The 19,656-nt window shown below is 53.0% G+C and overlaps 2 protein-coding genes across 2 annotated transcripts; one reads left to right on the forward strand and one right to left on the reverse strand.

Moving 5' to 3' along the window:
* On the forward strand, positions 154–9,644 carry TNFAIP1 (TNF alpha induced protein 1). The gene is made up of 7 exons (XM_003483067.4): positions 154–342; positions 3,136–3,453; positions 4,017–4,186; positions 4,608–4,697; positions 4,790–4,842; positions 5,607–5,802; positions 6,905–9,644. The coding sequence occupies exons 2-7, from the start codon at positions 3,249–3,251 to the stop codon at positions 7,139–7,141; spliced, it is 951 nt and encodes a 316-aa protein (XP_003483115.1). The 5' UTR covers positions 154–342; positions 3,136–3,248; the 3' UTR covers positions 7,142–9,644.
* On the reverse strand, positions 9,761–19,616 carry POLDIP2 (DNA polymerase delta interacting protein 2). Its single transcript, XM_003358174.5, has 11 exons — positions 19,365–19,616; positions 17,734–17,815; positions 16,030–16,127; positions 15,247–15,343; positions 15,027–15,102; positions 14,654–14,761; positions 13,837–13,973; positions 12,703–12,729; positions 12,378–12,503; positions 11,297–11,376; positions 9,761–10,808 (listed from the first exon to the last, which is right to left on the reverse strand). Exons 1-11 carry the CDS (start codon positions 19,523–19,525, stop codon positions 10,694–10,696), a joined length of 1,107 nt encoding a protein of 368 aa, XP_003358222.2. The 5' UTR covers positions 19,526–19,616; the 3' UTR covers positions 9,761–10,693.

Consider the following 19,656-nt stretch of genomic DNA (forward strand, 5'->3'; position numbering starts at 1 on the left):
CAGGAAGCACTTACACCCATCCAGCTGGCAGAGCATGCTGGGAGACAGAGGCCTGGGAAGAGGGATGGCTGCCTACAAGACCCAGAGGTCTTTGCGCCGGAAAGTCGGCCTGAAGTAGGTGTACGCTCGCTGCGGAATACTCTTGGGGGCTCCTCCCTCCGCCCTGATTGGGTGCTATGTCTGCCCGGCCTCACAGTCTCAGGCCCTGGCCGCCTGGGGGCGGAGTCCGGGGGTGGTGAATGTGAGTTTACCGCCCGAGATTGCTGGCGGGCAAGCGGTGGTCTAGGGGCGGCGCGGTGTCGACTTGCAACCCAGCTGAGAGGAGAAGCGCCACCAGGGAGGGTGAGAGCCGAGTCTGCCCATGCCCTAGGGGAAGGGATGGACGGGTCCTGGGCTGAGCCAAGAGAACCCTACCCGGTCCTGGGGAAAAGGCGTGGGACGGCGAAGGGAGGTGGAGATCTCAAATCCTTTGGGTGGGTGTTAGAGCCGGTCTCGGTTTCTCGGTGGTGAGGCGGGGTACGGGTTGAGGAAGACTCTACAGTGGCCACAGAGAGGTTGAGTCTCGCTAAATTTCCCCAAACCCTTTGGCTGAAGCATGAGATTTACACGCTTGGATTTACACCCTTGGATTTCTGCTAGATTCCCCCCTCTGTAGGGGATCGGCTCCTCCTCTCGCCATGCTCCGTGTGATGGGTTTCTCGGACCTTCTTTCCTTAGGACCCCACTTCTATCACCGCCTTGTTTGTTTGGCCTTTATTCGGCTTGGGTTCCCATTAGCTTCACCGAGCGTGACACGGATACGCCCCTAGCATCCCCAAATACCCACACACAAAGTCCGGAAGGAAGAGCACTGAGGCTCTCAGTGGAAACTTCATTCTCACTGGAATTACTTTCTGGGGCGTCACCTGCCACAGGATTCCAGGAACCCATTGGCCTGGGCGGAATCTGAGCGGGTGGAATCTGGGCTGATGTCATCCATGGGCTCAAAGCAATTGCTTTGTAGGAAAAAGAAGAGATTAGCTTGGATTTGTCTTCCTCTGTTGGCAGCCGCTGTTAAGGGGTGGATTTATTCCTTTGGGGTGGGCGGAGGAAGGTAAGGTGACCTCATACCATTCAGGTTTACTTACTGATTGGGCAATCCGCTGGTGGGGGCTCATCTCATCCCTACTGAACCAGCCACCAGAGGAATTCGGCATTTCATACAGCACCTGCTCTGGCGCTTCCTTGGACTCTCTTCACAGGGACCTACCTAAATCTTTTCAGGGACAATTTCAGTCTAACACACTGACATATTAAATACTTCAGAATGTGCATAGCATTCTGCTAAGCACATTTCTGGGTTAGACTTAGAGGAGATGATGATGAAGTCATTTCACTTTTTTTTTTCTGACTCCATCACCACCACTGTAGTCCAGGTCTTCATCCTCTCTTGCCAACTCTTCCTCCGTCTGCACCCTACAATCCATTCTCCTCACAGCAGCAGAATGATCGCAGATTCTGTCACTCCCCAGCTCTAAACCCTACACTCAATGCCACTGCAATTAGTATAAAACCCAAACTCTCCAATATGATCCAGCCCATTTGCCCCTTCTTGCTGTGCACCAGCCATCTTGCCCTTATTTCTGTTACTAAAACTTGTGTCTGAGGAGCTTTGCACTTACTATTCTGTAAGAGCATCTCTCTGGAATGCTCTTTCAGACCTCAGCTGGAACGTCACCTACCCTAAGATGCTTTCCCTGATTCCCCATCTAAATTAGTGCCTCTCTGTAGTCACTCTCTTATCTCTGTTTTATTGTCTTTATTACATTTCTCACCTTCTGGAATTACCTGCTCATTTATTTATTTTCTTGTTTGTTGCCTGTTTCTTCCCACTAGAACGTAAACTCCCAGAGGCTGTGACTTGTTTGTTCACTTCTGTATCCCAGGCACCCAGCACAAAGCAGGAGCATAATAAATGCTAATTCTTATTAGTTTTATTCTTGGTAACATTATCATGCTTCTTTGAACTTCCTGAAGGCAAGGACAATATCTTTTCATCTCTCTCTCCCCACTACTTAACCTCGAAGGCACACGATATTGTTTTATTGCCAAATGAATTAAATGAGCTGATATATATTAAATGCTTAGAATAGTACCTGGAACATAGTAAACACGCAGAGAATGTTGGCTGTTTTTTTTTCTTTCAGTGAATGAATTTTAGTGTTACTTTAGAAAACCAGGACATATGATGTAGAATCCAGATCGCGAGGGGTGACCTGGGTTTGCCCTCCTCTGCTTTCCTCCCGCCTCCCTCCTATGAACTCCTCTTAACATTTCAGTTTTCAAATCACCTACTGTATTTCAAGTTATCGTCTGGCCTTTTCTAGCCCTTTCTCCCCATTCTTGTTGGGCAGGAAGAGAGAGGGCTGGGGCCCCCCCCTTAGGAAAAAGAACCAAAAATAGCTATCCTGTCGTTGTTCTAGCCTGAAAAATGGTTTCAATTTCAGGAACTGGGGACAGGGCTGATGCCAAAAAAAAAAGGGGGAAGATCAGGAAACCCCGACTGGAGCTCAGGTGACCTCTGCCAGGAACACTGGCTGGCTCCCTCCAGCCTGGCTCCATCCATGCTCTCCTAAAGCTGCTTTTACTTGCCTGCCCGAAGCCAGACTCTGGGTGATGTCAAAGGAAGCACTGGTGCGGGCTGTGCTGCTCTGGAATCGCTAGAGAGGAAGTGCATCCTGTCCCTCAGACTCCTGGGAAACTCCTAGGCTGGCTGGATTCCAGTAGGTTTGGCTTCAAGTCTTAGGTCTTGGGAACCTTGAGAAGAAAACAGCTGAATCTGACTGGTGGGTCCTGCCCAGCCTGTTTCTGGAGCTGTCTCTGACTAGCTCCAAGGGTGTGCTTGTCCTCCCTGCTGCCCAGAGCTGGTGAGGCAACCAGCCCTGGGTTCTGGAAGGCTGTGCTCCCAGACCTGGTTCCTGGTGCCATGAAGAACAGCAGGAATGTCCTCTGCCATTACCTAGGGCCTTAGCCTCTGCCAGGGAGTCCTGGGCTCTTAAGGAGAGAATGACTAATGGTCAGTGTTTCTCTTCCTGTCCCCTCCTGGCTGAGGGACCCTCTACTGACTCCTGTCTCCTCTCCCTTCTCTGCTCACAGCGCTGAGAGTATGAGGCTCTGGCCTCCACTGGCCACTCACTCGTGACCCTTCCACCACGGCGGAGCCTTCTAAACCAACCTCCTGCCGTGTGGTGATCTACCTGCAGCGGGAGATGTCAGGGGATACCTGTCTGTGCCCAGCCTCAGGGGCCAAGCCCAAGCTCAGTGGCTTCAAGGGTGGTGGCCTGGGCAACAAATACGTCCAGCTCAATGTGGGTGGCTCCCTGTACTACACCACCGTGCGGGCACTAACCCGGCACGACACCATGCTCAAGGCCATGTTCAGTGGGCGCATGGAGGTGCTGACCGACAAAGAAGGTGAGGCGCTGGGGCTCGTTGGGCAGGTGGGGAGGGAAAGCGTTCCTGAGGAAGCGACTTGAGGGCAAGGCTTAAGCCTGGCAGATCGAGAATCTAGATTCTTTTCTCCTGTTCACCTACTGCAGGACTCCTTCACCTGGAGCTCTTAGAAGAGCTTCAGAATTCTTTGAAATTGTACACACAATGTTGTGTGTTTACATGTCTCCCAGGGAGACAACCCATACTTTTAAAATATTCACAGAGGACTAGATTCTCATTGGAACTGTGGCCATAGTGACTTGGCAACGGGCAGAAGGCAAGCAGGGCCGGGTGGTTTCTGTGTTGCCAGGAGGTGGGCCCGAGGGGTCTTGAGCTTATACCTTTGGGTCCTCTGCAGAGCCTGCAGGGCCGGCGTCTGCCCAGTACATGTGGTTCTTGGTTTCGGGGAGGAGGGTGAAGAGCAGCCATGGACCTAAGAGCCAGAGGTTACCTGTGGCTTCTGTTACCCTGTACTGTGGGCTCTGTGCACCTCATCAGCTGCTCCCTGCTCTGAGGTACCCTCTGGGGCCCATCTGAATCCCTAGGCTGGATCCTCATAGACCGATGTGGGAAGCACTTCGGCACCATTTTGAATTACCTCCGGGATGACACCATCATCCTCCCTCAAAACCGGCAAGAGATCAAAGAACTGATGGCGGAAGCGAAATATTACCTCATTCAGGGGCTGGTGAACATGTGCCAGACCGCCCTGCAGGTATGGAGGCCGCGACAGGCCAGGCCGACGAGGTCAGGATCCCCCCCACCTTAGGGACCTAGGGTCCAGTTCCTGGAAGGCCACGTGGTGGGTGTGATTCACGGGTCCAAACCGAGTTAGACACACCAGGCGTCGCCCAGGCCGAGTAAGCTGGCAGCCAGTTTGTAAGGTGACGGACTCAGGCGGTATGACGAGGCCTGGCTTCTAGTTCATGTCTAAGTATCTGGCTTTTAGATTTTCTAGAAACGGGGGTCCGCTTTGCCAGCTGGGGCCTCCTGATCTCTGTCTGATGCCTCCTCAACAAGCAGAGGGTGGCCATGGCAGAGGGGCTCTGACGGCTCCTGGGGAAAGCCTGGCTAAGCCTGGCAAACAGACGATCTCAAGAAAGACTCTTGGCTGTGTGTGTCACTCTGTCACCCAGGACAAGAAGGAGTCCTACCAGCCTGTGTGCAACATCCCCATCATCACATCCCTGAAGGAGGAGGAGAGGCTCATCGAGTCATCCACCAAGGTACTGGGCCCTCTGAGGGGTCTCCCAGGGCTGCGGGCCGCGGGCCGCGGATGTCGGGCCCCTGCCTGCCCTCACACTCTCTTCCCTCACAGCCGGTGGTGAAGCTGCTCTATAACAGAAGCAACAACAAGTATTCCTACACCAGGTAGGGGGGAGCGTCCTGGCAGGCAGGGTGGGCGGCAGTGCCCGGGGAAAGGCTGAGTGGACAGAGATTGGGCAGCAGACCCAAGGGAAGCCACCTGCGCACCTGGCACAGGTGGCACAGGGCTGGGTCTCAGGAGGAGAACAGAGAGTAGAGGGAGATGAGAGCTGAGGCATTTGGACCTCGGTGCAGGGCCCTGGCAGGGATGTGGAGGAGACAGAACACGTAACACCCCTTAACATGCGTCATGTCGGGCAGCCGGCTAGGTGTTGTCCCAGCATTCTCATATGGGGTGGAGGAAGGCTGGGCGCCAGGGGGCTGGGACTCTCCTAAGCCTTTACTCTTCACAGCTGGGCCAGTGTCCCCCTTGTCCCCCAGTGTCCTCTCAACAGGCCACAGTTAAGTATAAGCAAGAGGCTGCGGGCGTGGAGACTCAAGCCCTCTCAGTGACTCCCATGGGCAGACATGTGCCCAGTGTCACCCCCACAGCAAGGGAAGAGGTCCTCCTGCTGTGATGGCACGGGCCTCCTTTGTCCTGGGCCTGATGAGAGACCTCCCTCCCTCCCTCCGTTCTGCTTTAACTTAAAACCAACTCACTCCTTTTCCTCCCAGGCCTCCAACCCCAGAGGGGACCCCAAGACCCTTTCCCTCCTTGTCCCTCTAGCATCCTGACTCATCCTCATCTCAGGAGCATGACAGGGGAGGGGAGGGGAGGGGAGAGCCTGGCCAGCACCCACCCCTGTGCGGGGACCTCACCGGTTTTTCAGCAACTCTGACGACCACCTGCTGAAGAACATCGAGCTGTTCGACAAGCTCTCCCTGCGCTTCAACGGCCGAGTGCTCTTCATCAAGGACGTCATCGGCGACGAGATCTGCTGCTGGTCCTTCTACGGGCAGGGGCGGAAGCTGGCAGAGGTGTGCTGCACCTCCATCGTGTACGCCACGGAGAAGAAGCAGACCAAGGTATGGGCTTCCGTCTGCACGGGCGGGGCAGCCCCGACTGGCCCGCTCCCCACAGGGCGTGTGGTCTGCTCTTTCCTAAACTGGCTCAGATGGTGCTGGGCAGGGACAAAAGCCAACACATGGGGCTCAGGGAATGGCTCGGAACTCTGCTCTGGTCAGCTGAGAGGCAGGGCCTTCGACCAGCAGGGAACAGTCTGGTGCCACAGGAGGACCAGATCTTTGGAGTTGGACCAGTTCAGATTTGAATTCTGGTCCCACCATTTATCAGTTTTCTGACTTTGGATGAGCCATTTAAACCGTCTGGGCCTCAGTTTCCTCATTTGAAAACCTAGGAATGACAGTATGAATTTAACAGGGCTCTTTTGAAAATAAGACAGCTCTTAGGAGAAGCAGTGCAGGGCAGTAGAAACAGCCGTTCAGATCTCGTCTCTGGCCTCTGCGGGCTGGGCTTTCCGGCTCAGAGGGCTTAGCCTCTGCAGTGGCAACACAGTGCCAGGCTCACCTGAGGCATTTGATAGGAGGTATTTAACACAAACTTGGCTAAGTCACTTTCTCCAGGCTGCGAGCAGAGGGTGCCTCCCTGGAGAACAGCTGCCGGAGCAGGGGCTGGGAACCCATAAGCATGTTTTGGAGGCAGCAGAGCTTTGCTGGGAAGGGCAGCTCCTGGGGGGGAGAGGTGTGTGCACGTGACGGGCTCAGAGAAGCCAAGCTTTTAAAGGTGTCAGGCTCTCTGGTAAGCATTTTACATCTTTCATGTAATGTGCACAGCAAGTCTCTGAGGTAGATTTTAACATGTGAAAACTGAGGCACAGCAAGGTTAAGCCCAGGGCTGCATCCGTACCTAGGCCCGACCACAGAGCCAAGGCCATAACCTCTACACATCCTAGTCCATTGGTCCGGGATGGAAGGGGAAGGGGGAGGGACTAGTCTCCTGCCTCTTTAAGGCCCTGGGTATCCCCACCCTCCCACCAGAGACAGAAAGCCATGTCTCTTGAGAGAGTTCTGGAGGCCTTATGGAGTCAGCACAGGACCATGGGGCCCTGACCTGCTTCTCCCTCTTTGGGATGAAACCTGATTCGGTCCCTTGTCCCCCTCTCCCCAGGTGGAATTCCCAGAGGCTCGGATCTATGAGGAAACACTCAACGTCCTACTCTACGAGACCCCCCGAGTCCCCGACAACTCCTTGTTGGAGGCCACAAGCCGAAGCCGCAGCCAGGCCTCCCCCAGTGAAGACGAGGAGACCTTTGAACTGCGGGACCGCGTCCGCCGCATCCACGTCAAGCGCTACAGCACTTATGATGACCGGCAGCTGGGCCACCAGTCTGCCCATCGCGACTGACAAGACCCTCTGGGAGTCAGGGCACAGGACGCCCTGTCTCCCCTCCTATGGAACCCTGTCCCTCAGGCCACCCCACGCTGCTGCTGGCTGGGTCTCTGCTCCAGCACCGGGAGGCATGACAGGCCCTGCCTGGGAGATCAGAGGGCCTGAGCAGGGGAGGGACCATATTTCTTCACCCTGCTCCCCTGAGCACTTCGGGATGACCGAGTCCTGGCCCCTCTGCTCAGCATCTCCCTTCCTGCCCCCCCACCCCCGGAGCCGCCGCCAGCCCTGGGCTGAATGGACTGACCTGCTCACCTCCCGCCGACAGCATTCCCCTTGGCCCTTTGCTGAGCCCCTCTGCTCTACTCAAGGGCTACTTTAGGCCTCAGCGGAGGCCCATGGGGAATGGGTTTGCTCTCTGGGGAAGGTGGCTTCTGGTGCTGTGGAGGCCCATTTCTTACAGGTGGGGCTCCTTTTTTCCTAAGCTGTTTAAGCACAGGCTTGATGAGTTTGGTTTTTTAAAAATAATCTAGGGAATGATTAGTTTTAAATCTAATAATGAGAGGACTGGGTATTTCTGCTATCCTTCCAGGGTTAAGACTCTGGATAAAGCAGACCCTTGGTCCTTTCGATACCTTTGGGATCTGCTTCTTTAAGCACTTTGTACTTCTACTCAGATTTGGATTCTACCCTGACCCACATTTTCTTTTTCTGAACCTAATTCCCTCTTCCCTATAGAATCAATCTGAGGGAGGGAAAGAAAGCAATAAAAAAAAAGCCTGGCTCTGGCTTTATCAGCCTGGCCAAGCAACCAGCCCAGAGAGCACGGAGGTGGGAAGGGTGTGTGAATTAGGACCTTTGGTGCTAATAACACCCCTATAAGAAAGCATGTTTTACCCCCACATCTTATACTGACATACTGACTCCTAGGGTCTCACATGACTGCTGTCTTTGGTCCTCTTGCCTTTGGCTCCAAGGCATGATGTCCTTACTTACTGTAAAGCTGAAGAGCTGTCACAGGGGCCAGGAGCAGGAGCTGCAGCAGGACAGCTGTGGAGCCTGTGGGCACTGCACCTGCACACCCACCAGCCAAGATCAGCAAATGCAGAGCCCAGGATTCCCCATAGCCCTGTGCAGAGGCGGCTGTGCTTGGCCGTGAGTCCCCCGACCCCCATTCATGCTGTTGGTTTTGTGTCCTTGCTGGGGATGGTGGCTCTGCCCAGTGGTGAGTCCCTGAACACAGGATGATGTGAGGAGCCTAAGCTCCTTGAAAGGTTTCTTCATGTCCTTCTTGTTGGATAACTTGGCTGTGAAGATGCCAGGCACCAGGTCTTGGCCAAGGGTGCAGGTTCCTCTTCAGGGCTTTGGTTTTCATTTCTTTCTGTTTGGCTTGGCCCTTGGGAGGCTGCTCATTTGAATTCTTTTCGAGAGGAATGCCAGGGAAGGAGCCATTCAGCCAGCCTAACAAAGCAGCAGAGCCACCTACTTGGTCAGGAAGGGACAAAGGTTATCAAGTTTGTATCTCTTGACTACTCTTAACTACAGCTCAGCGGCTGCTCAAGGCTGACCCCATAGAGCCCATGGGCAAATGCCAGGCTGGGGTTGGCAGACACTCACAAGGACCTGAAATGACATGATGGGGGGGTCAGGGAAATATGACTCTAATCAGGCATTTTACACCTGTCACAATCTTGAATGTCTAAATACCTTCAGGTGAGGCACCGTGGTGATCAGCTACGAACAGTTCTTCCAGCTTTCACCGAGGAACAAGATGAAGACAAATCCGTTCCTTTGGCCAGATTCCAGCTTTAGCTTTGTGGCTTTCCCACAGAGACTGGAATGCTTCTGCCTGAGGCCACTGGCCTCTTTCCTCAGCCCTTTAATACTCAAAAGTCCCAGCTCCCCGTTGAGGTATTTTAATGCTTGGCCTCTGGCCTCCCCAGCCCTGTAGCCTCTCTTTACTGCTCTGACATCCAGATCCCAGTGGTGAGAAGTCTCTGAGAAAGCACAGTAGTCTGGGACTCTGGGCACTTACTTCCTTGAACTAAAAATATCTCCTTCGTCTTAAAATACTAACATTGAACTCACTGAAGTAATCTTTGCTTTTAAAATCAGACTGTGGGGTAAGGGTTTGGGGAATTTTCTTTTGAGTTTCTCCGCCCCACTCAGAAAGCAGCTCTTGGCTGTGTGAAATTTTCAGCTCCGAGCAGCCCAGGGGAGTGTAAACAAAGTGTGGATGAAGGTCAGACCTTCCTGTAAGTTTCTGAGAAAACCAGAAGCCTGCTAACCACACAGACCAGTACTTGGTTCTAATCAATCTGTCACCTGACTGAGGTCTGCCTGAGGGATGGCACAGGTTCTGGCAGGAGAGAACCTCTTTGTCATGTAACTACAATTCTCTGTTGCTCAGCACAGAGATGGAAACAAACACTACTTTCTAATAAAATTTGTGTTACACTGCCGTGGTACAGAGCCGTGCTTACAGTAAGTACAGCCGGTCAGCTCACTGCTGTGGCCATAACTCTTGGATTTCTGTTCACTACCTGACCCTACGTTCTTGCTGCGTCCTGTGTCCCACTGCACGCAGTTGCCCTGCAACCCAGGCTCCCCCTGGCGGAGGATTAAGGACAACACTAATAAGGCCTCAAACTGAGATTTAATATCAAGTCAAGAAAACAACCTCTGTAAGGATCACTACGGTGGCAGGGGAGCAGGAAACCTAAGAATCGGGGCAAAAATGCAGCACATTTTATCTCTGGCTCTTGGAGAGCTGCAAGCAGCTCAAAAAGTAGCTTGGCTTAGTCACCGTCCATACTTAATGCTCCCTGGCTGGGTTTCTGCATTTGGAATCTAGAGGCTTAACATACCCGTGGCTGGCAAGCCCACTGCTCCAGGAAACCCACAGACTTGCCTCACTCCTCTCCCAGGCCCAGAGAGGCCAATAGTTGGCCAGTGCTTAATGCTGAGCCACTCTTTTGACCCTGATGCTGGCCTCCAGCTCTGCACCTGGCAGGGGGTAAAGAAGAGGACAGGAGTCCAGTCCAGCCCCCACCTCACTGGCCGAGTGACCTGGGAGACATCGGTCAATCCCCAGCCTCAGGAAGGAAATGGATACCCCAGTAGAAGGGGCAGCCTCCTAGAAATGCAGTAAGGAAAGCAACCAAGGGCCCTCACCAGGTCAAAAAGGGAGCCTGAGACCCTGGGGGCAGAAATGGCGAGGGTGGCCAAGCGTGCACTGGTTTATTGACCAAACCTCACATTCTAAACAACTTGTGTAACAGGCTAGGAAACTCCCCAAGGCCTGTGGCAGCTGAACACAGAGTTCCTGATGGAAAGGTTTACGGGAACACAACATAGGCAGGGCTTACAGGGGAGGCCAATCTTGGAGGAGTCCTACGTGGGGCTGCTGGAGAAAACAGGTATGCTCCACCCACCAAAATTAGAACCCCACAATCAAATGGTGCATGTGATTAAGAGATCCCCTGTGGCCCGTGATGGAGAGAGGTCTGCAGCAGTTGTGGGATGAGAGCTGTTCTTCAGGGTCTGAGTCTGGGTGCTCAGGGTCTCGGCCTACCAGTGAAGGCCTGAAGGTGGTGTCTTCTCATCTTTATTGCTTTCGAGGGAGAAAGGAGGGATCCGAACATCAAAGTGGGAACCGTCAGGCCTCTCAAAGCGGAACGTGCCCCTGTGGGTCAGAGAGAAACTGGTTTAGAGGGGGGGCGGTTTAGAAGGCACCTAAGGCAAGCTGGGCTCTCTTCTGCCTGGCTCATGCCAGGATGACAGTTCCAGAGCCCCAAGAGCCTACCCTGGCCGTACATGAAAAGAAGAAACAAATGTCCTGATCATGGCCCGCAGATGCATCCTCCGTAAGCTACGCAACTACATTTTCAAGATAAGGAGTAAAGCACCAGGAAAAAAGCCAACTACGTGGGCAGCTCAGGGCAGAATCAAAGTCACCAGGCCACGTGACCCAAGTCCTCAGTCCACAAAATCACAAGGAACTGGAAAACAACAGTCAAAATCAGACAAGGCCCACATAACAGAATAGCAGATAAGGCTCCACCTCAGAACTTCACTTGGCCCAGGGGTAAGGGCAAGCTCTGAGCTCTCACTTCTCTGATGTGCAGTGTCCATGGAGTTGGGCTGCCCCTGCCCCAGCACGTGCTCACTCACCACATGTGCCCGCTGGAAGCCTGCAGGGAGACGTGGCTGCTGTACTGGAATGCGGGCTGCTCCTTGGATAACACTGGTTCCTGTGAGGGTTCAGGCAAAACAGGTCAGGCCAGACATGACCCCTGAACCCCAAGGCCACATGCTGTCTGCCTATTAGTCAGCCTGGATGCCCCTCAGGCCTCCTACCATAACTGCTGACCAGCTCCTCCTGCAGCACAGCCACTAACCTGGGCCTTTTATTCTGACCCTGGGAAAGATCATCTAGACGTGCCTGAGGTCACTAAGCAAAGATGCTAAACCCAGGACCTACTCTGTAAATACCCCTTCTGGCATCCATTCACTGAGCGCCTAACTGCCGGGTGCCATGTGCTGCTCTGAAAACGTGTTGACTTAACTTTCCTGGTAATCATAAAGTAATGGGTGTGACCCCCAATTTAGCAGTATGAAACTGAGATTTGGGTTAAATAACTTCCCCAGAGTTATGCAGCCGCGAGTATACAACACAGCTGGCGTTTGAAACCAGACTAACTCCAAAGCTTCGTTCTTTCTACACCGCTTCCCAAGTCCCTGCTAACATGGATAAATGCTCTTGGATGTGGCCCCTTCTCCTGACTTTATTTTTCAGGAGACAGGGTGGGATAGCACAAGAATTGCAAAATCAGATCTCTTCAAGGACCAGCAGAGGACTCACGAAGGTAAAGAGGCAGAGGAAGGACAAGGAGTGGGGGCTGGGGGGGTGCGTGCCCCACCTAAGGACACTGGAATTCAGATTTTGTAAAAGGCACTGTGCCGGCAACCACAAGCTTTAATGTCAGACTTACTTGGATTTAAATCTGGGCCCTACCACTACTGGCTACAGGACCATGGGCTAGTTAGGTAACAGTCTGTCACTTCATCTGTGAAATGGGTTGTAAGAAACCTCTCTCACAGGGTAGTTATGAGGTTTCACCTTCAACAACTCGATGCTTTCATACACGGAGCCTCTGTCCCTAACTCCAGAGGAAGAGGAACCCATGCACCAAGCCTCTGGGCCTGCTGGGCAGGACCAGAAACTGGGCATTATTGGCCCCAAGATGCTCACCCTGCCCACCACCCCTCGGCCTCGCACTGTCTCCAAGGTGCCAGATAGACTGAATATCCTCCAGTGTCGCTCCCGGAGCTGTACCACGTCACTGTCGAGGTTCTCCAGGCGGATGCAGTAGCGCCACTGTGGGGGTAGGGAGAGTTCACATCTGAGGAGGAGCAAACCTGGGGCTAGCCTCCTTGGAATTCTAGGAGAGCAAAGGGTAACAAAGGCCGACACCGGCATTGCGCAGGCCCCACCTCCCACCCCGGAGCTACACCCCCCCCACCCAACCTGTCCCTGCAGGTACAGTTCCTGAGCTCCCTCTGAGAGAGACACTCACCCAGTAGACATGGGAATTCTGGGCCTCCTGGGGAAAAAGCACAAAGAATTTCAGTCCCAGAGGGCAGGACCAAGCCTACTTCAACCATCTCCAGTGGAGTAGATGTTTTCCAGGAAGGTTGCCAAGACAGAACAAAGCCACAGATATCTGTGGGTTGATGATGTCTGAACTATGGCCAACAAGCCCAGAAGGAGGCAGCCACCCCTGGGTCCATCGCTTTATCCTATCCAGATCACCGACAGCGGGACGCCAATGGAAAGCAGCCACAGGGCTCTTCCCTTTCTCACCACCTTGTCAGCAGCGCCCCCGCCCCCACCGCCCAATGCCCCCACCACCACTACTGCCAGCCCAGGCTGCTGTCCTCCTTCTTGGTCCTCCCAAACCCTGACCTTATTTCAATACTCGAGATGCGATACATTGGCCTCCCCAACTACCATGAGCTCCTGGAAGGCAGGTACAGTGTTGCACTTTTATCTGTATTCCTGGGACTCAGCTCATAGCCAAGCAAGAAACAGCTCAATAAATATCTCACTAATGCATAAAAGTGAAAAGATAAGCCTACAGTGATTTAAGTATCTGTATATTCTTTTTTTTTTTTTTTTTTTTTGGTCTTTTTGCCATTTCTTTGGGCCGCTCCCTCAGCATATGGAGGTTCCCAGGCTAGGGGTCGAATCGGAGCTGTAGCCACTGGCCTACGCCAGAGCCACAGCAACGCGGGATCCGAGCCGCGTCTGCAACCTACACCACAGCTCACGGCAACGCCGGATCCTTAACCCACTGAGCAAGGGCAGGGACCGAACCCGCAACCTCATGGTTCCTAGTCGGATTCGTTAACCACTGCGCCACGACGGGAACTCCCGTATATTCTTCATAATCATGGCTCCCTTTGAGCTGGAGGAGGAGGAAGAGTTGGCCTGGAGGACTCTTTCCTGGCACTGAGACCCTCCTTGCTCTAGTTCTTGGTGTAGGCCGTTGCCAAGAGGCTGCTCAACTCCAACCAATACCTGCACCACTTGAAAGCAGAACCACAGGCTCATGGTTCAAATTTGGAACCCACGGCAGCAGTCACACTGAGGACACCACATAGAACCTGGGGACCTAACCCCGCGGGAAGGTACCAGGCTGGGCACATACCCTCATGCCCATGTAGAAGGGGATGACGGTGACACGGATGTTCTCAGTTGTTTCACGGTGGACATCGGAGAGCTCCAGCCAGGGATGATTCTTCTCTTGCCAGGCCCGTAGTGTCTCCCGAGCCACAAAAGGGGGTGCTGGGGCAAGAGACAATTGGTTAGTCCAGGGCACTGCACCCGCTTTCAAACTGCCTCTCCTAGAAAACCCTTCCCAGGAGTTCCTGCTGTGGCGCAGTGGGCTAAAAATCCGACTGCAGGAGCCTGGGTCACTCTGAGGTGCGGGTTTGATCCCCGGCCTGGCGCAAGTGGTTTGCTAAAGGATCCGGCACAGGTCACAGCTGTGGCTCGGATTCAATCCCTGGCCCGGGAACTTTCATGTGCCACGGGTGCAGCTATAAGATTTAAAAAGAAAAAAAAAAAAAAAAAAAAAAAAAAAAAAGGACAATCCTTCCCAGGGGTGGGCCAGGTAAACAAGACACCCAAACGTGAGCAACCACATAGGCTGGAAGAAGGCACAGAGCCGCCTGCCAAGAATGAGCCCTGAGGAGGCATGTGACATTAGGGGAAGAGGAATGGACTGGAAGTGAGAGCCCTGGTTTCTGGACCTCACTGTGCCACTACCGAGCAACCTTGAGTCCCTTCTCCTCACCCCTGAGCCCGTTTCATATCTGTGAGGAGGAACTAATAGCCAAATACCTGACAGGTCTAAACGGGAGGCTAAATAAGGTTGTGGAAACACAGCTTTGAAACTGCTTCTGTGATATCCTCTTTCAAGGGCGGACCCTCCCATTCCAGCTTGCAGTTATGACAGAGGTTACCTTTTGTCTGGTCATACAGCAGAAATCTTTCGAAGAGCTCGTGCTGGATGGGAACCTGATCAGTGGAGCTGTAGGGGAGGATGTCTTCATGGCTGACATAGTCCAGGCCTGAAAGAGAGAGAGAGAGAGAGAGAGAGAGAGAGACGCTCAATGTGTGTGTTGAGGTCGGGGGTTGAGGGGTTGAAAAGAAACACCATTCCTGGCCTGTCCCAGTGTGGGACGACCCTGCACCATCGCTCTCAGCATCTATACTCCCTCCCAGCAGATTAAAGGACATCAGAAAAGCATTAAAATCCTTTCCCTGAGACACACCAGGCCCCTCATTGGTGGGTGCCCCTCATCGGTGGGCGCCCCTCAGACGCTCCTTACTCACCCGGGATGGCATAGAGGGCCCGGCTGTCATCATGGTTAGCCAAGAAAGTCACAGCTTCTGTCTGAGATCTCTGAGACTAAGGCAAGAAGTGAGTCAGAGACTTTTTAGGTCACCATCCAGAAGGGGGCCCAGTCTGACCCAGCTCCTTCCCTTAGTCCCCGTCGGGATTCAGGCCTTTCCCATGAAAGGAACCTCAGGCGCAGCCGCCCTGCTTACTTACTATATGTGGACAGTCTCGGGCATCAATCAGCACCTGATAGTAAGTGTGAGTTTTGCCTTTCACCTCCTTGGAGCCGTGGCCGGCAGGATTCTCTGCTCTATGGGGCAGGAAGAGAAGCCCAAGGTCACCTCCTGGGAACCAGAAGCAGTGCCTGCCCCAGCTGCCTACCACCTCCTTATCTAAACAGACTGGGGCCTGAACTGAAGGGGCTCGCCCTGGCCAGCCACTCCCCAGTCAGGGCCAAGCAATGGAGTATGGCATAGCTTACTCTCTAGATGCATATGTCATTTGTCTTACTCTCTAGAAGCATCTTAGAAGAAAGGGGCCATGATGAAAAAAACCAAACTGCTGCCAAAGTCCCTGGACACTAAGCATCCCATTCTTCTCACGTCCCAGGGGCTGACTGTGATCATTTAGCGGAGCTGGGCCTTTTCTTTTTTATGTACTCTAGTGATGATAAAGAGATTACCAGAAAGAGTCTAACTGAACATCAAGAAATCAAGAAGCCTAGTCCCCCAAATGCCCTCTGGGGTGCTTACAATGCAAACTGAGACTGCCTTAGGAGAAAAACCTGGGAGGCCTAAAGGAACCCTCTGCCTTAAGACTGTCCCTGGCACGCAGCACTTTTGTCTCCATTGGTAATAGTGCCAACAGAGTGTTTGGCTCTGTTCCTGAGGCCCAGAAGGATGCTGTCTTCACTGCTGCGAGGTCAATTACATTTGACTGCCATGAGTCAGGCTTCCTTCTGAGGCTACTGTGAGGCACAGTGATAGGAAGACTTACTTTTCTGGAGCTGCAGAAGCCACATCCCGGTCATACAGTCTGGCCTGCCAGGGAAACAGGACGACACCTCGGTAGCCAAAAACGCTGTGTAGGAAAAGCTGGGAGGAAAGAGAGGCCTCAGTGAGCCTGTGGTCCAGCAGGTCCATCCAGGTGGGGCCCAGACCGCTAAGTGGCACAGGTGGCGGCAAACCCAGCACAAGGTCTTGCTACACTTTCCCTAGAACTCGGTGATCCACCCAGATTGACTTTGTAACATGCTCACTGCCTCCTCACTTCATCCTTCAGGCCACAGCTGAGGCTTCTAGGAAGTCTTTCCTCCACTGAGCACAAAGTCAGAAAATTGACCGTTTGCAGAGCATAATCCCTTTCTAGACTGTCTACTCCATAAAGGCACTTTTTTTTTTTTAGGGCCACACATGCAGCATGCAGAAGTTCTCAGACTAGGGATCGAATTGTAGCTGCAGCTGCAGGCCTATGCCACAGCCACGCAGGATCCAGGCTATGTCTGCAACCTACACCACAGCTTATGGCAATGCCGGATCCTTAACCCACTGATTGAGGCCAGGGATCAAACCCACATCCTCATGGAGACTAGTCAGATTCGTTACTGCTGAGCCACAAAGGAACTCTGTCCCTTTTTTTTTCCTTTTTTGTTTTCTAATTTAAGACTAATGCATTACACTCAGTCCATTACAAGCATACAGGGAAAAAAGACTGAATAAACGAAGAGTCCTTCTTGGACTTCCCATTGTGGCTCAGGAGGTTAAGAATCCGACATTGTCTCTGTGAGAATGAGGGTTTGAAAAAAAAAAAAAAAAAAGAATGAGGGTTTGATCCTGGCCTCACTCAGTGGGTTAAGGATCTGGTGTTGCCACAGGCTGTGGTGAAGGCCTGCAGCTGCAGCTCTGACTCGACCACTGGCCCAGAAACTTTGATATGCCACAGGTGCAGCTGTAAAAAGAAAAAAGAAAGGTCCTCCTTACCTACAAAGGGCCTAAATCCATCTCAGTGGATCTGGCAAAAAGCTGACACAGAAAAAGAGCCTCACATCCACAGCTTACTTCACTGCAATCATTTCAACTATGACAAAGCAACAAAAAGCCAGGTTTGCTTTTCCAAAAGCTCCCTCCACTGGCTTCCCACAATCCACTACATTAGATGATTCTTCAGCAACTGGACTCTCTCCTCAATATAGTCCAAACCATCTCTGTCCAGACTTGGAAACAAAACCCACTGACATATGAAATGCATTCAAATCCAAGAAAACAGAAACCCCACCTTTAAGAAAATTTGTGATTCTGGTCTGGCACCAAACATCAAGGTAGAAAACCGTAATATTCAGGCCTGTGACCAAATCTGACCCTTTCCAAAGCAGAGCACACTATGAAAACAAAAGAGGACCCAGGAATTCCTGTTGTGGCTCAATGGTTAACAAACCCGACTAGTATCCATGAAGAATTAGGTGCAATCCCAGGCCCTGCTCAGTGGGTTAAGGATCTGGCGTCACCATGAGCTGTGGTGTGGGTCACAGACATGACTCGGATCTGGTGATGCTGTGGCTGTGGCGTAGGCCAGCAGCTGTAGCTCCGATTTGACCCCTATCCTGGGAAACCTCCATATGCTGCGGGTGTGGCCCTAAAAAGACAAAAAAAAAAAAAAGAAAGAAAGAAAGATTTAAGAAAGAGGACCTAGCTCAGCACTCACCTGCCCAGTCTCATATTTTCCATTCTGTTTTGGCACCTCAAACACACCAACTGTCTCCAAAACTTTGCCTTCTGGTCGGTTTCTGATTCGGAAGGAAAAGAACAAGCAACTAAAAAGCTAAGAAGAGGAGAGTACTAATCCATCAGAAAAAGCCACTAGATACTTGAGGGGCCAGGGCAATGACAGCAGAGAAGGGCTGGGGCAGTGGGGCCGACTCAAGGAGGTAAGGGTCCTTCCTTCCCACTTTCTCCCTTTCCTCCTTTGAGGTCCAGCTACAGATGCCTCTCTGGTTTCCCAGACAACTTTCTTGTCTCTTGACTCTCAGAGTTCCTCATATCATGCCCTCAGACTCTGCTTAATTGTATCCCTTGCCTCCCTTTCTTCCCTGACCCACCTTCCTGATCTCCGAAGGCATTTTAACTGCCATTCCCACCTTGCATTTCAGTTATCTGTGTTCCTGTTTTATCTCCATTAGAAACTGTAACTTCCCCAGGAGCAACGCCTGTGTGATTAGCCTGTGCTCCCTTGCAAAGCCTGGTATAAAATGGGGTGCTCAAAAAAATACTTGTTTTGGAGTTCCTGTCAGTGGCTCAGTGGTTAACAAACCAGAGGAGTATCCATGAGGACATGGGTTTGATTCCTGGCCTCATGCAGTGCATTAAGGATCCGGCATTGCTGTGAGCTGTGGTGTAGGCCGGCAGCTGAGGCTCCCATTCGACCCCTAGCCTGGGAACCTCCATATGCTGCAGGTGCAGCCTTAAAAAGACAAATTAGGAAAAGAAAAAAACAAAACAAAACAAAAAACCTTGTTTTGTGTTACAAGTCCATGTCCATCTCCCTCCCTCTAAACCTGCCCATGAAGGGCTTCATCATCTCTAGATTTGCAAGTGTACTACTCCCTGCATTCCACCTAGATTTACTTTCTCAATCTAATTTTTGTTTAGATTTACATCAATTTTCACAGGGGTCTTAAACTGCAAATAGCTATCATCTCTCCCCAATACCAGCGTATAATCTCAGCCACTCGGCTCTCACAATGACCTCTCTGGACATTGCTTTTTCTAGGGGCCCTTCAAAGCCCTCTTTTCTATCGTGGCAATGTGAACTTCATGCTTCCTCCCACTTGATCCACCTGCTCAAATGTGATCTGCCTGGCCCATCCTTAGAGACACTTGCTCACACAACCCCACGCCTGGAAACCCCCTTCCCCAAGTCACATAAAGAGGAAAATGTGTCCCTAAGGTTACACTGAGCGCAGACTCGGGTCCAGTTTCCCACTTCTAGCATCTTTCTGAGGCAGGCCTTGACCCAGTCACGGGCTGGAGGTTCAAGTCAAAAGCCCTAGGACTTAATTAAAAGGCTGCCCACTAACAGCATTCGGGAAGGTAGGGTTCGTTCTGGGGGGGTTGCTGCTTCCCCCTCAGAGTCAGCCCTGCACAACCCAGCGCTCGGGGCCGCACTCCCGTCTCTGCTCCTGGCACGCCTCCAAGGCAGCGCAGGTCGCCTCCCGGCCCGCGCCCTCCCCCGGGTCGAACTTTCGTCACCCTCAGCTGGCCGGGCCCCCTGGCCTCCTCTCTGACCCGAGACACGCTCCCTGGGCTCCGGAAGGGCCCCCGCGCTCCGTCCCTCACCGGGACGAGAGGTGCCTCCGCGTCGTCGTGGTCGCCGCTGGTGTTAAGGCCCCAGCTCCACCCGCTGCACACAGCGGTCTCGGCCCACGAGCCCCGGTCAGCGACCGGGACCACCAGCGACCGCCCACGGTCAAGGCCCGCCGGGCCACACAACCCGCCATGTCCCGCCCGAGTGCCCGCTGGGCTGCTGACACACAGCCCGACCCGCGGCCGGGCGGCGTTCCGCCCCCGCCCCACACTGCCCCGCGCCGCGTCCCCGCCCCCTTGGCCCTCCGCCCCGCCCAACGAGCTC

Source organism: Sus scrofa, chromosome 12, assembly GCF_000003025.6.
Source record: "Sus scrofa isolate TJ Tabasco breed Duroc chromosome 12, Sscrofa11.1, whole genome shotgun sequence".
NCBI classification, from domain to species: domain Eukaryota; kingdom Metazoa; phylum Chordata; class Mammalia; order Artiodactyla; family Suidae; genus Sus; species Sus scrofa.